At 32.7% G+C, this 15,896-nt stretch overlaps 1 protein-coding gene across 1 annotated transcript; it reads right to left on the bottom strand.

Annotated features, from left to right (window-relative positions):
• Positions 1-325: 325 nt before the first annotated feature.
• Positions 326-15,019, bottom strand: LOC145270069 (uncharacterized). Its single transcript, XM_080125670.1, has 2 exons — positions 14,857-15,019; positions 326-5,896 (listed from the first exon to the last, which is right to left on the bottom strand). Exon 2 carries the CDS (start codon positions 4,149-4,151, stop codon positions 3,096-3,098), a length of 1,056 nt encoding a protein of 351 aa, XP_079981796.1. The 5' UTR covers positions 4,152-5,896; positions 14,857-15,019; the 3' UTR covers positions 326-3,095.
• Positions 15,020-15,896: the final 877 nt, after the last annotated feature.

Here is a 15,896-nt window from a genome sequence, read left to right as displayed (position 1 = left end):
AAATAATTTGTGAAAATAAAACATTCAATGAAAAGCAAATCTTTATTATATATTTTACAAAACTGACTTTATAAAAAAGAAAGGGAACACACTGCAAATATTGTGCTTATTATATATATAATATTCAATAGAGGATTGATACTATAATAATACATATACAACATGCATAAATTAAAATATCATGGTTAAGCATATTGTACGACCGGGCAACGCCGGGCCTCAAGCTAGTCATTCAATAAAGACAAAAGAAATTTAAAAAGTTGGTTCATCAATAAAAATGATGTAAACAGTTGTTTACAAATAATGATTGACTTTCTGAGTACAAAACTTAAATTTTAATAAAAAATGGCGTGTCACATTTCAGTAACAATACAAATATATAAAAAAATTCATTTACAGATACAGAAAATAAAACTATGTTTTCTATGGTATTAGGTGTGATTATTTTATTTTGTTGTCGATATGATTTCAGGAATTTTCATTTATTCTTAATATATAAATATTGATCTGCTGATATATTTATAATGTTTTTGAGGGTTATATTTATTTTCTGTTAAAAATAAAATGATTTTCTTCACAATTTTTATTTCATTTTTAAGTGATAAAAGTTTTATTGATGAAATATTTCAACAAATATTTATGTTAGCACATTTTCTTTCTTACATTTTTATTAACATATGAAGCAGCACGTTTTTTATAAAAAGGTACCAAATAATTCAATAGGAGAGATCATTTTAGCATTCAAAGATTTAAGTAAAATTTGAACATATCGTTTATTAGTTCAGTAGTTATACATGCAACGTTAATATTTTTGTTCCTTTTTTATAATTAGTTGAATTTTTCTTCAGTGTAAATCTACATGTGTTGCAATCGACATGTAAGAAATAACCCGACGAGTATGTCGTGTTCTTTTAAGTCTGTTTTTTTTTATTGAACAAGGAAAACATTCTTCATATTTTACTTTATATCAACCACCTTTTCATATCAGCTACAACATGACAACCATGTAAATAAATATGTCTCCTTATATTCTGCAACATCCTGGATTTTTGGAGAAAATATGAACAACAAAACATGTTGGGTTTCAAGTGATGCTAATTCAGTTTTGTGTAAGACAAGAGCAAGAATTTGTTTTTCTCCAAATAAACAATTGTGTTAACATCTGCCACATAACATGCGACTAAATAAAGTTTGGATCATGCATGCATTTGCATTTGTTGCAAAATTGTAAATGAAACAAATACTTTATGAGAATAGTTTTTCTTTAGCAACACATATTACATTTGTTTTAAAAGAATCAAATACTTCACATGAATATAGTTTCTATGCAGCATATGATACATAGTGCATCTTTATAAAAAAGTAAGGCAGATATATAAGAATGATTTTGTTTAAAGCATTTGCTCATATGCAACATTTCCAAAAAATTTTGTTTTACTCAGTATGAGCTCGCATATGTTCCATCATACTATGTTCCATTGCAAAAACCAATGTAACATACTTCACAAGAATATGGTTTCTCTCCAGTATGTGTTAGCATTTTCTTTAAGTCAGAGATCGGGCATCCCACCAGATGCCAAACACTCACTTGCTAGTTTATATATTCTAACTGAGATATATTTTAAGATTCTAGCCGTCCCCTTAAGTGCAATTGGTTGAAACTGCTTTGCACTTCTGGGTATGGAGCAGCCAAACCAGCTGCAAACATTACCCTGCTTTGCATTGAAACCAAGAGCTCTTTTTAGTATCCTTGTTGTTCCCTTAACTGCAATTATCTGGATCTCTTTTGCAGTTAGTCCACCAAGAATAGAAAGGTAGGACTTCAGGTTCTTCTTCATAAGCACTGTGGCAACTATAATATTTGTTCTGTTTCTCCCTTTCAGCTCTGTTCAGACCTTCAGCATTAGGAACACTTACTTCAACTAAGGGTGGAACTCTCTTTGACTAATTCCATATAACTATGTCAGGTTTCACAGCAGCATTTTCAAGCTAGATGGCTGTAGGGGTTACATGGTCGTAATGTATTGTATATAAATCATTTCCAACTGTTCTTTCAAGTTTATGTTCCCAGGATTTGCTGCTACATTGAGTGTTTATTTATTACAGATGGTCCAGTGGATGTACTTACATACTCCATCATGTCTCGCTTTGTAGTAGCCATCCCCCCAAAAAACCTTTCAACTTGATACTAGATGGCTCTCATTTTCCAATTCGGTGTGGTAGAATCTACATTTATTGTCATTAGTGAGACCTGTCATCTTCTTAAATGCATTGGTCATCAATCTCTGGTCTTGAGCAGCCATTATAACCCTTTCCTCATCGTGGTGAAGGATCCCCTTTTGGGCCAAGGAACGTTCTTTGTCTATTCCTGGGAGAATACCACCAGAAAATACTTTGCACACTGATGTTGGTCCCACACTTTAATATTCTTCTTTGGAAGGTCTCTGGCTCTTGTCTCTTGATATCCATATACCACTGAGAGGGTATGGTACTGGGAGTTTCTCAGATACTGGCCTGTGCTCCCTATGTTGGTGGTTTATCTATGGGAGCCCTAGTCCCCTTTCTCCCCTGGGCAAATACAATATTGGTAGACACTGATTTCTCTATTTTTTCATTTTTCTTATCATTTTGTTTAAGCCAGGGATGGGGCATCCTACCAGATGCCAAACATACACCTGCTATTTTAGACACTCCAACCGAGAGATCTTTTTAAGATTCTAACCGTCCCTTTAAGTGCAATTGTTTGAATCTCCTTTGCACTTGGTTTACCTGGTATATTTGTAAGATAGTTTGTAAAATTCTTTTTCATAAGTCCGGTTGCTCCTATAATTACTGGAATGATAGAGATCTTCTTAAGGTTCCAGTTTCTTTTCATGTCATACATATTTGGTAATCTTTTCCCTCTCAGCTCTGTTTAACCCAGCATCATTCGGGACACTAACTTCCACCAAGGTTGCTTCCTTCTCCTTCTTGTCCCATATTACAATGTCGGGTTTTATAGCTCCGTTTTCTAGGTACGTGGCTGTAGGGATTGCATAGTCATAGTGGATGGTATATGACTTGTTTCCGACTGTTCTTTCGGGTATATGTTCCCATCACTTCTTGCTGCATTCGATATTTAACTTATTGCAGATCGTCCAGTGGAGATATTTGCATACTTCATTGTGTCGCATTGTATAGTAGCCGTCCCCTAGCAGAACCTTACAGCTAGAAATCAGGTGGCTCACACTCTCTACTTCTGTGTGGCAGAACCTGCATTTGTTGTCTTTGCTGAGACCACTCATCTTTTTAAACGCATTGGTCATCAAGCCTTGATCTTGGGCAGCTATTATAAACTTCTCCTGGTCATAGTGGGGCGATCCATCCTTTAGCCAGCTTATAGACCCTACCTTATCAATATAGTCTTGGTTATATTCGTCCAGAAAATACTTGGCCCGTTGTTGGGTGGCCCATTCTTCAACTTTCTTGTCATGGAAAGCTTTAGTGTATTTCTGGCGACTTTTTCTGGCTATTTCAGTCGCAGGTATCTTTTCTGTTTCTGTCTCACTTGTAAGACAGTCTTTCCCAAAATGTTTGCCCAGTTTTGTGATGGATGTTGTTCTACTGGCTCTTGATTCCTGATGTTGGTGTACCATCTTGAGAGTTGGGTTTTTAGAGCTCATCAGATATTTTCCGGTGCTTACCATAGTTGCACGATGTTGATAGTCAATCTCCGAGAGCCCCATACCTCCTTTCCATCTGGGCAGATACATTCTAGACAGACACTGGTTTTTGTATATTACTTTATACATTGTCAGCATTTTACGTGTCTTAGTGTCTAGTCTATTTATGTCTTTTTGTGGCCAGTCGACAATACCAAAACTGTATGTTACCACTGGCATGGCTAGTTGGTTAATGGCAGTTATTTTGTTTCTGGCTGTGAGTTCTGTTTTACAAATCTTCTTGACTCGGCGTATGTACTCACTTCCAATCTTGTTTCTCATCTTGGCATGCTGGATGGTATCATTCTCTTCTATGCCAAGGTATGTGTATCCTTCCTTCCCTTCTAGGTCCTTAATGGTGGTATATTCATCAAGCTGTATATTTTCAGTTTCTATCTTCTTCCCAGATTTGATGGAGCACTTGGCACATTTGTCCAGTCCAAATTTCATGCCAATATCTTTTTATTACTTTATACATTGTCAGCATTTTCTCTAGTATGCGTTCGCATATGTCGCAACACATAATTTTTCCTTGAAAAAAAAGTACCACATACTTCACATGAATATGGCTTCTGTTCCATATGTGTTTGCATATGTGATCTCATATTTGGCTTGGTTGCAAAAGAAGAGCTACATACTTTACAAGAATAGGGTTTCTCTCCAGTATGTGTTCTCATATGATCCTTCATACTTTCTCTTCTTCTAAAAGAAGAGCCACAAACATCACATGAATATGGTCTTTCTCCAGTATGAGTTTGCATGTGTCGCAACATACTCTTTTTCCAGGAAAAAGAAGAGCCACATACTTCACAAGAATATGGCTTCTCTCTATTATGTGTTCGCATATGTTCAATCATATTTTTCTTGATTGTAAAAGTGGAGCGACATACTTCACATGAATATGGTTTCTCTCCAGTATGCGTTAGAATATGTACTGACAAATTTTGTTTGCATGCAAAAGAAGATCCACATATTTCACAAGAATATGGTTTCTCTCCTGTATGTGTTCGCATATGTTGCATCATATTTTTATTGAGTGCAAAAGAAGATCCACATATTTCACAAGAATATGGTTTCTCTCCTGTATGTGTTCGCATATGTGACATCAGATGTCCTTTCTGTGCAAAAGAAAAGCCACATATTTCACAAGAGTATGGTTTCTCTCCAGTATGTGTTCGCATGTGTAGAATCATGCTTCCTTTTGTTGTAAAAGTTGATCCACATACTTCACAAGAGTAGGGTTTCTCTCCAGTATGTGTTCGCATATGTAGAATCACGTGTTCGTTTGTTGTAAAAGTTGAGCCACACACTTCACAAAAGTATGGTTTCTCTCCAGTATGTGTTCGCATATGTATTAGCATGTTTCTTTTTGTAGTAAGAGTAGAACCACATACTTCACAAGAATGTGGCTTCCTTTTTGATTTTTTCCCCATGTGTTCCGACATATGATTTCCTAGTAAAACATACTTCACACAGATTTTTGTTTCTCTTCGATATCAGATTCCTAGTTCACTTTTTATAGTCGAAATATTTAACAATTATATTTGTCTGAATTCTGTTTCTGCTTTTGTACATGAAACGAAGTGAAATAATAAACATGTCTTGAATTTCATCTGTATTTTATTTTGAGTAGATCATTGAATGAGATTTTTTACACATTTGAAATTAGAAATATAGTTTATGGTAGTAATGAGATATATCTTTCTCATATTTAGTGATACATTCCTTCTTTTAACTGTAATTGATAAAAATATATGAATATAACATGTGTTTGTATCTCTGTATATTAGCTAACGTATATATCTTGATGTAAAATTTAGTAGAACTGATTTTCTATCTGTGCAAACATAAACGATATACTCACTCAATATTTATACATATTTCATAGATAATATCCAGAACACTCTACCAATAAAGATGTATAGTTTCTCAGAATTCGATGGATTTTTACATATTTAAAAGGATGATTCAACAAAGCTCTTTTTGCAATCCATAATGAAACTATATCAGTTTTAACAGTATTGTTTCTTTTTAGTTATTTAGTTGCTTGAAATTATGCATTTATTTAAGGTTCAGAAGTGTATTTTTTGGACGAAAAAAAAAAAACAAATCCTAAAATGCAAAAGTTTCTCTCGTTTCCAACTTTTAGCTTTAGTCAATGAACATTGGTATTCTTGTTATGATTTCTGGATATTCTGCAAAATTAAAACAAAACATATAAATTTTATACATGTTCTTTATAAACAAAATTATTTTTACAACATTTATATGTCAACATTATTTTAGAAATAAGATTCAGCATTGTATGCTAAAGTCAAACTTATAGTAATAATGTGCAATTTTAATTCGTCCGAAATTTATGGATTTTATAAACTATATGATAAGAGTATGCAACAAATAAAACAATTCTATTTATAAATAATGTTGAATTTATTTTTCATAGAAACTTCAATAATGAGATCTGAAGTAAATAAAATGAAATGTTTTAACGCAATTCACATATTTTATACAGGTCAGCAAAATGAAATTCGTAAAAGATATTTGAGAAACACAAATACTTTGTTGAGTACAAATCACCCCTATTTCAGAACTAAGTGGAATCAACCATTCCTATAACTACCACTGGTTTCAGAGACTTAATGGAGACATTCATACCATGTTCAACCGCATGATACGAACACGTTCCTCTCATACCACTTTAATGGCTCCTGTATTCTTTATGATAAATATATATTATATTTTATACACTTTACACTATTTGTGATTTCTTACATTTGTAACCCCTTGCACGGGTCTACAACAACTGGCTGACGAGGACTATTCAAGAACTTCCTGAATAAATCTACAATAATTGCTAACAGCAATCGAATGAGGAATATTCAGGCAATGAATTCACTTAAAAAAACAGCCATTTGAAAACATTTTACGACCAAAACTCGAAAATTCAAAAGTATTTATATTTCAAAGGTTTGGTGAAGAATAGGAAAAACTATTTGTTAACGTTGGGGAAAAAACAACATTCGAGCGTAAAAGTCGTCAACACGGGCTAAAAAACAGTTCAAAGAAGGATTTAACGAAGACGTTGTGAAAAAGCCTTATCTTGCTGTTAAAAAGCTACTAAAACGTAAACTACGAACTGAAACAGAACTCATAAGACGAATTGTGTGGAGAATTATTACTACTGAATTAACGAGACTAAGTTTTCAGTAAGTACAAAAACATTTGTCTTTCTAAAAAGCATGTCTTGTTAATATGCCTTAGAGTTATAAGGCATTAGCGTTGGAAAAAGAAAAAAAAAACTCCTGCAAAGGTAAATCATATATTTTATTTTATTGGCTAAAGTAAGTATTTGCACAAATTAAAATAGAGGTCAGATTTTAATCTGATTAAAAAAAACTTTTCATTGGTAAATGTGACTGTACGTCGAAGAAGAAAAAGAAAAACGATTTTGCTAAGCACGACAAATAAAGTCTTAATGAGAAAAGGACATTGTTTTTCGCACAGAAATCGAAAAGAATAGCCAATAGTAAATAAATTCTATAAACTCTCTTTCACAGATAAGTAACTTTTTCTTTTTAATGAAAAAAGAGAAAATAAAAATGTGTAGGATTAACAAGGAATAGAGCTCGTTACCTACACGTTACGAAAATTGAATAATGGCAATGGAAATGGTGAAATTCCAACAAAGTCAGAACTTGAAAAAGGTTCTGAGAAGAGCATTTCGCAATACAGGAATAAAACGAAGAGAAAAAGTAAAATTTACTAAAATATTTTGAGAAAAAACAAGGAAGCAAAATGAAAAATATGAACAAACAAATATTGGAAAAGCAGTTAGATTTAATGAAATTCTTTGAGGAAAAACAGGAAAGAGGAAAGAAAGAAATGAATTAACAAATATTGAAATTGAAAAAATTAAAGTGACAAAACCAGTCAGATAAAAAATGGAGTTGATAACGCAAGTTTTAGTGAATAAGGACAGTGGAGAAGAAACCAGCACGTTTTTTCCCCCAAAATACAATCTGGTTAGCTATTGATATATTTCACTATGCTCCTGAGGAAGGCCCAACGTTTGAGGCATATTTCAGAAGATTTGAAGAACTTTTTTAAAAAATGATTGCAGTGCATGGGCGGATCAAAAGAAGGTTCGTTTATTGCTACGGAAGTTAGCTACATTCAAACGTAACAAATTCGTGGACTATATTTTACCCCCAAAAACCCCCAACGAACTGTCGTTTGACGAGGCAGTCAAACTATTAATGGAGTTTTACTGTCCAAAAAGAAGCCTTTTTCATAAAAGATGGAAATGCATGAATCTTACACATAAGGAGAGTCAGGACTATATGACTGTTGAGTCTTTATTTAATAAGCACTGCGACGATTTCAAATTGTTGTCATTAACGATGGACACTTTCAAATGCTTAATATTCACACAAGGTTTGATAGCCACAAAAGACGCCGATATAAGATGTGGTGCTCTAAATAAATTGGAATTAGAACCTTATCTGACACTTCAGAAACTGGTTGAAGATTGTAAGCAGTTTGTGGCAATGAAGCAAGATTCTTGAAACATAGAGGAAGCAGGTATTGTGCACATTAAAAAAAATATGCTCCAAAAATAAAGGACACTCGTTCGCCAGCAATTACCAACCGAGGAAAAAAGAACCCTTCACAAATTATCAGGCTAGACAAAATCCTAGGATCTTTTGTAGCAAATGTGGAGAACCTCATGGCTACAATGCATGTCAGTACCAAAGGAAAATAACATGCGACCTATGCAAGCGAGCAGGGCACAAGACCTCATATTGCAGAGTAAATGTAGCAAAAAAAGCTACGTAAAAACGGCAAAAATAAAACCTTCACCAACAGAGAACATAAGAAAATATGTTTTGGTGAGAATCAGAAATAAGGAAGAACATCTGCTGCTCGATTCAGGGTCGAATTTATCAATTATAAATTTTCACACATGGAAGCGAATAGGAAAGCCCATGATGACAAATACCAATAAAGTCGCAAGATCGGTAACTGGTGAAAAATAAATTTTGAGGGTCAGATAATTATTAATGTGTCACTAAAAAGAAGGACAAAAAAGCTAACAGTTTTCGTTCTAACGAACGCAACTAACTTATTCGGGACCGATTGGATTCAGGAATTTGAATGATAGGACTCAGCAATGAGTGATTTTTGTCACAAAGTCGAAAACCTAACGGCCGAAGCCGACAAACTCAAAATGGATCTCAAAAAATATTTCCCAAGTGTTTTATCCGAAAAGCTTGGATGCTGCACAAAAATAAAGACGAGATTCGAATTGCTGGACAAAGCAAAACTATATTCCAAAAACCACAGAGTGTACCATTCGCTTCAAGGTGAAAAACTGAAAAAGAATTGGAAAGACTAGTTAACACTGGAATTTTAACCCCAATTAACTATAGTGAGTGGGCAGCCCCCAAAGTATACATGAAAAGAAAATCTAAAGAGATAAGGGACTTTTCGACCAGATTGAATGCGGCGCTCAAGGGGCATCAACCCAGACGAAATATTTGCTAAGTTAAATTGCAGAAAGTTTTTTTTTCCAAAATAGTCTTAAGCGAGATGTACCTACAAATACCAGTAGAGGAAGATAGCTCGAAACGTTTGTGTATCTTAACGCACAAATGACTTCATAAATTCAATAGATTAGCATTTGGTATAAAATTAGCACCTGAAATTTTCCAACAGGTAATCCATACTTTGCTAAGCGGTTTGAATCTTTCAATAAACTATGTGGACGATATTCTTATGCGTAGTCAAAATGTTGAACAACATAGAGATCGTGTATTTCAAGTGTTTGACAGAATAAAAGAATACGGCTTCACATTGAAGGAAGCAAAATGTGAATTTTTTGGGAAGAAATTAAATACCTGGTTCATATAATAGAAACCCGATTCAGACAGGTCCACAGCAAGAAAAGACATGCCAGAACTTCACAATGTAACTACATTGCAGAGTTTTTTTAGGGCTCAGGACCTATTATCAAACGTTCATTAAGAACATGCATTAATTGCGTGCGCCATTGAATTTACGATTAAAAAAGGACAAAAAATGGAACTGGACGCCTGAGTGCCAGACAGTGTTTAAGAAATTAAAATATGTATTAACGTCAGATTTATCCCTGACTCATTTCAATCCGTAACAAGAGATTATTGTTGCAACTGACGCAAGTTCTTATGGGATTGGGGCGTGCATTCTCCACAAGATGCCTGATGAGTCCACTATTGATCAAGAACTTTACTTTCTGCTGAGAAGAATTACTCCCAAATCGAAAACAAAAGCCCTGGGAATCATATTTGGTGTTACAAAATTCCACTGATTTCTATACGGTCGTAAATTTAAATTGCAAACTGACCATAAGCTGCTAATAACCATCTTTGGCTCTAAAATGGTCTGCCAACTTATACAGTCAACCGACTTCAAAGATGGGGGGGGGGGGACTATTCTACTGAATTACGATTTCAGTATGGAATTTCTTAATATCAAACATAATAAAGCTCTGATCATCGACCCCTGAAGCAATCCCACATTAATATTATGCAGATTTGATATGCATTCATCACAGACAACCTGAAGTTATCTCTTCTCCAGGAAGGATGCAATTATACTGAGCATTCTTCGAATAATACTGTTTAATATAAATTTCATTAGAAGCATTTCATGTCAGACCTTAGCAAAGGCTTTGGATATATCAAGGGTTACCGACCAACCTTCCTCTACCTTATTATTTACATGGTATATGCAATCAACTATGACTACTACTAAATATCTGTAATAGAACGAGCTTGCCTACATAAATAATGTGGAGAATTGAGAAACAAGATGTTCACATTAGATTTAAACTTTTGCAGATTAGTACAGTCCGGGAAGCAGAAAATAGGAAAAGAATTCCAAAGTCTACAGACTATGGGAAGAAAAAAGTAGACATTTATTTGACATCTACCAGAGTTCAATAGAAAAGGATTTGGATTTAACCCGGCATATTAGTCAGGAATATGTACATTTAAGAGGCAAAAGTACTATGGATTCGTCAGAGAACTTTCCATTAAAATACTTGTAAAATAAGCACAGAGATGTTGGAGCTTGTAGATAGTTTGGGACCTATAAGATTTGAGACTATTTTTAGACTGACTAAAAGTGAGAGATTAGTGGTAGATACATCAGCCAAGATGTGGCAACAATAATCTATGCATATACGAATTGTAGCTTTGTAAAGATATGTTTTCTGATGTAAGTTTGCAATGCTAAATAAAAATAAAATGACATCCAAAATAAAATATCGATCAAACCAACAGCCACCCAAATAAAACCTATTTGTGTCTTCCTTTGAAGCCTAAATTCAAAAATATCTGTCGGTAAAGAGAGGGTGATTTGCTGTTGATATTTCACTCATACAAAGATATCTAGCATCAATTTATTTTTGTCTATATGTACTTGAGTTATAGAGGATGAATTTGTAGAATGCATGCATCCTTTGTGTAACAGCAACTGCACATTTTAATATTAATCAAGAGAAAGTGGAGTTTGTTATGTTACTTCCATGTGGGGACATGTGCTTCAATGCTTTGTACCATTAAGTTTCATCATTAGCACACTGTTCATCAGCGAGAGAAAAGATATTAGTCAATAAGGCACCTTGAAGTTTTTTCTAACAGATTCCCAATCAGCCTCTTCATAATATCTTGTTATTTTTAGCAACGCCTTCTCAACTTTGGCTCAGGAATTAAGAGGGATGACTACCTAGATCACAAGGTGATCTCCATTCCTAAGCATATTATGGGCAATTGTCACACAATCCTCGGGTACTGTATTTATAAATAGGTCTATTAACATAGCTTGCTTATCTTCATGTTTGTGAAATCGAGTTGAAAATGTGACTGTTTGTGTAAGGAAATGAGCTATATGGAAATTGTCAGTGCAACATTGTGTTGTGTCTTAGTAATTCGAGAAGCCAGGCCTATTACTGAAGTAAACATTAAAAACATCAAACACATATACTCGAGTATTAATATTTAAGGAGAGTGCTGTATCTATACAAGTAACTAACAAAGTGTTGAAAGGCTAGTCTAACACACATGACGGCTTGATCATCTGATTCTAGTCAAAAAGAGGGTGTTACGAATATAGACTCAAAGTCTGTGCATATATGCGTCTGAATTCTTACAGCAGATGAGTATTCTGTCATGATAAAACAAAGGAAATTGATGATTGGTTTCACATAATGTGACAAGACCTGAGAAAAGAGAAAGAAATTGAGAATAAGGAGACGGGATTGTCTTAGTCAGAAAATAATATCAAGTTCTGGATGCGTCTGATGAGTCCCTGATTTTATAGCACTGTACCTAGATAATAGACAATGAAGGAGTGTAGAAGTGAGATGATATGCATAGCCTACTTACTCTTTAAGGAATTAGGTTTGCCAACCAGATTTGTTCAATGTCACTGATTGTCAAAGGATCTCTTCCCCTAAGTGTTTATATCATTTGTTTTTCTCTTAGATGGATGACCTGAAAAGATCTATGGGTCCATGATTCTAAGAGGGTTAACGATGAATGTAGACGGTAGACCAGGCAATTCTACGGTCACATATGGCTGGATTAAATAATAAGTATCTTACTTTTGCTCCTTTCTAAAGAAATAAGCATAAATTTGAAGTTATATTCTAATAATAAGTCGAAATATAAAGCATGGGAAGAAAAGCAATTTGGTTTTAGTAATTAATACGTGTTAAATGAAGTATAGTTAAATAATAAATAAATTAATACATGTTAAATGAAGTATAGTTAAATAATAAATAAATTAATACGTGTTAAATGAAGTATAGTTAAATAATAAATAAATTAATACGTGTTAAATGAAGTATAGTTAAATAATAAATAAATTAATACATGTTAAATGAAGTATAGTTAAATAATAAATAAATTAATACGTGTTAAATGAAGTATAGTTAAATAATAAATAAATTAATACATGTTAAATGAAGTATAGTTAAATAATAAATAAATTAATACGTGTTAAATGAAGTATAGTTAAATAATAAATAAATTAATACGTGTTAAATGAAGTATAGTTAAATAATAAATAAATACGTGTTAAATGAAGTATAGTTAAATAATAAATAAATTAATACGTGTTAAATGAAGTATAGTTAAATAATAAATAAATTAATACATGTTAAATGAAGTATAGTTAAATAATAAAAAGGAAACACTAAACATTTCATTAAAATTAGTTGATCTCTTGAATTTTTTGAATTTGGGGGGAATTTTAAAACACAGGAATGAGGTTTAAATATGTCAACGTTTTGGAGATTGACCATTCATTTGCTTGTAATCCTTAGGAAAATGGCCGTGTACTTGGTAGAAGAACAATAAAAATGAATGTGGTAACATTGACATTTTTAAACGAATGTCGTCAGCGCATCATGATGATCATCAATGCAATTCTGGTCATTTTTGCTGTCATTGTCAGTTTAAAGTTACCTCTTTTTCTACAGCATTCTTTACTAAAAACTAAAATATTTTCTTATAAACACTAAAATTTATTTATTGTTGTGTGTGATGTTTTATGTAACACCTACCATCTCTGAAGCATTTCCTTTTCTTTTTTAAATATTTATGGGTCTTTAGTGTTTCGATTAGCATACATTAATAATAGGTATGATACTAACTTTCGACACTTATAACAGAAATACAAGTAAAAACTAGGAAAATGAAATTAATTCATCGTAATTTTTACTCTATATTAAAGAAGAAGGATCAGGGTTCTTTATTCTTTATTCAATAAAAAAATGATTAAAACAGACGAAATTTGATTTGAACGTCACAAAATAATCAAACATTAAAAAATGAGAAATTAACATGGCGTCGCAGATATTCAAAAACACAGGTCTAATGAAACTTTAAAAATATAGGAAAAATAACTAATTACAAATACATATATTTTTTTAAAGATTTTGTTCAATCATTATTCAAGTGAAATATAACAGTAAAAACCTTAACTGTGGCTTGAAATATTATGAAAAAGACATATATAGAGAGGATATCCAGAAAAGAATCATATTTTAAGCAGATGACCACTAAAATAATTAACTTCCGGTTTGAAATGCTATCCATTAACTGAGAAAACTGTTAAATAGTAAAAAAAAAGTATTTTTTTAAATAGTAAAACTTAAATAATTGTAATATATTTTCCAAATTCTATTTTCCCCAAAAATCGATTAAAAAATCCTATAAAAAAAATGATGAAATAAATATATTTTATTTCATCATTTCAAAAAAAAAAAAAACTATGACGGGAATTTTACCCCACCACAAACAAACAAACAAACAAAAAACAATGATAATATCGCGTTAGAATGGGGAGCAAAATATGAGGGTTTTTTGTTTTTTGCATATTATTTTCTTTCAATTCATATTTTTAAAGTGAGTCTGTAAAAAACAATTTAACGAAATTTATCAGTTATATATTATTTCATTTTTTTAAAAGAATGTTAAAAATCGTGTTTTCATTGTTTACGTCAAAATATGCAGAAATAACATGCAATTCCAATTTTCCCGTTTTATCTTTTGGGGTGAATTTTTAACAAATTCACCGGTTTTATAGAAAATAAAATATTTTTTGGAAACTTTCTTCTTGAAAATACTGCAAAAATTACAATGAACCAAATTTATTTTTAAAAGTTTTTACTGTTATTATTTATGGGGGGGGGGTCAAAAATTTTTCCCCTTTATTATGGCCATACCAACATTAATAACAACACCACGAATTTGCGACGTTTTCAATAAGCACTAAAAAAAAAAAAAAAAAAAACTTTAAAACCACCAAAAATATTACACGATTGGAAAGAATTCTATAATCTTACTATTCTCCGTTTACATGCAAATATTGAATGTTGACTTATTTTTATATCAAAACAAAAGGGAAATATAATTGTTTGTACGCGCCCCAGTAATAAAAAAGAACGACCCTCTTGCACTTGTAAATGGAAATTAGGAAGATAAAAAAAGGAACAGCAGTTGTTTAACACCGGTTGAAAGAATGTAATTTGATTATATTGAGAAATTATGACGTCATAACTATGAACTATTGATGAAATAAAAATCAATTAACTTTAAGAAATACTTACTTTTTTGTACTGCAATCTGCTTTCGACAAAGAAACGGTTATAAGAAAAACGAGATGAACTTGACGCATGGAAGTCGTCTTTTAAGATGGTGACCGGAAAAGCAAGTTCGCAGAAAATGGAAAAAAATTATTTTTATTTGTTGTAATTTAAAGTTTCGTTTTATTTTTTGTTATTATGTGTTAAATTAAAAAATGTCATTTTATTTTTTTTCAAAATATATTAATTCTTTTTGTTTATATTTTTGTTAAAGTAAAAGTTTCTATGGCACGTGATTTTGCACACGTTCCTTTTTAAAAGGGCTGTTTTTTTTTCTTCTTCAACATTTCGTTACTAACAATTCTTGCGTTTACTGCTGCTGCTGCCTGCTCTTTACTATTTGCTCTTACATTTATTATTGGCTGTGAAATTAGTTCCGTAAAGCCTAGTAAAGCGGTTTTGCTCTGTCTTTCGTTCTATGATATAACACCACAATTTACCGAACTAATTTTTTTTTTTTTTTTACCTTATGGAGAAGATAATTTGCCTGGATAAATTTGATGTTTCCTCGGCACACCCTCAGGCCAACAAGCTTTGGAAATTATGGTTCCGCAACTTTAATTACTACTTATCAACTATTGCTTCGTTAAACCCTGATAAGCTAGAAGTTCTCTATTTAAACATCGGTCCCTCTGTTGCTGACGTTATCGAAGGTTGCTCTGGTTTTGAACATGCCGTGGAATTATTGAAAGGCATTTACGACAAGTCTCCAAGCATTATTCACGCTAGATATCTGCTTTCCATGCGTTTGCAACAAGAAAGCGAGTCTGTCGACCAATACCTTCAAGCCTTGAATCGACTTGCCGCTGACTGTTGTTTTAAAGACGTAACAGCCACCATTTACTGGGATGAATCTGTCTGTGATGTATTCATTCGTGGTCTCCGGTCCTCATTGATACGTGCTAGGTTCCTTGAACAGAAGCTACTTAATGTGCTAGGGCTTTAGAACAAGCTCACTTTCGTGCGGAATCGTATGCCTCCCAGATTGGAGCAGTCGGTATTAC

The sequence above is a fragment of the Euprymna scolopes genome, chromosome 46, assembly GCF_053919585.1.
Source record: "Euprymna scolopes isolate OS-2025 chromosome 46, ASM5391958v1, whole genome shotgun sequence".
NCBI lineage: Eukaryota > Metazoa > Mollusca > Cephalopoda > Sepiida > Sepiolidae > Euprymna > Euprymna scolopes.
This window is presented reverse-complemented; position numbering and strand designations above follow the sequence as displayed.

What these genes read in the sequence shown, in the direction of transcription:
- LOC145270069 (XM_080125670.1), bottom strand. Translation starts at nt 4,151, where the DNA reads ATGAAATTTGGACTGGACAAATGTGCCAAGTGCTCCATCAAATCTGGG.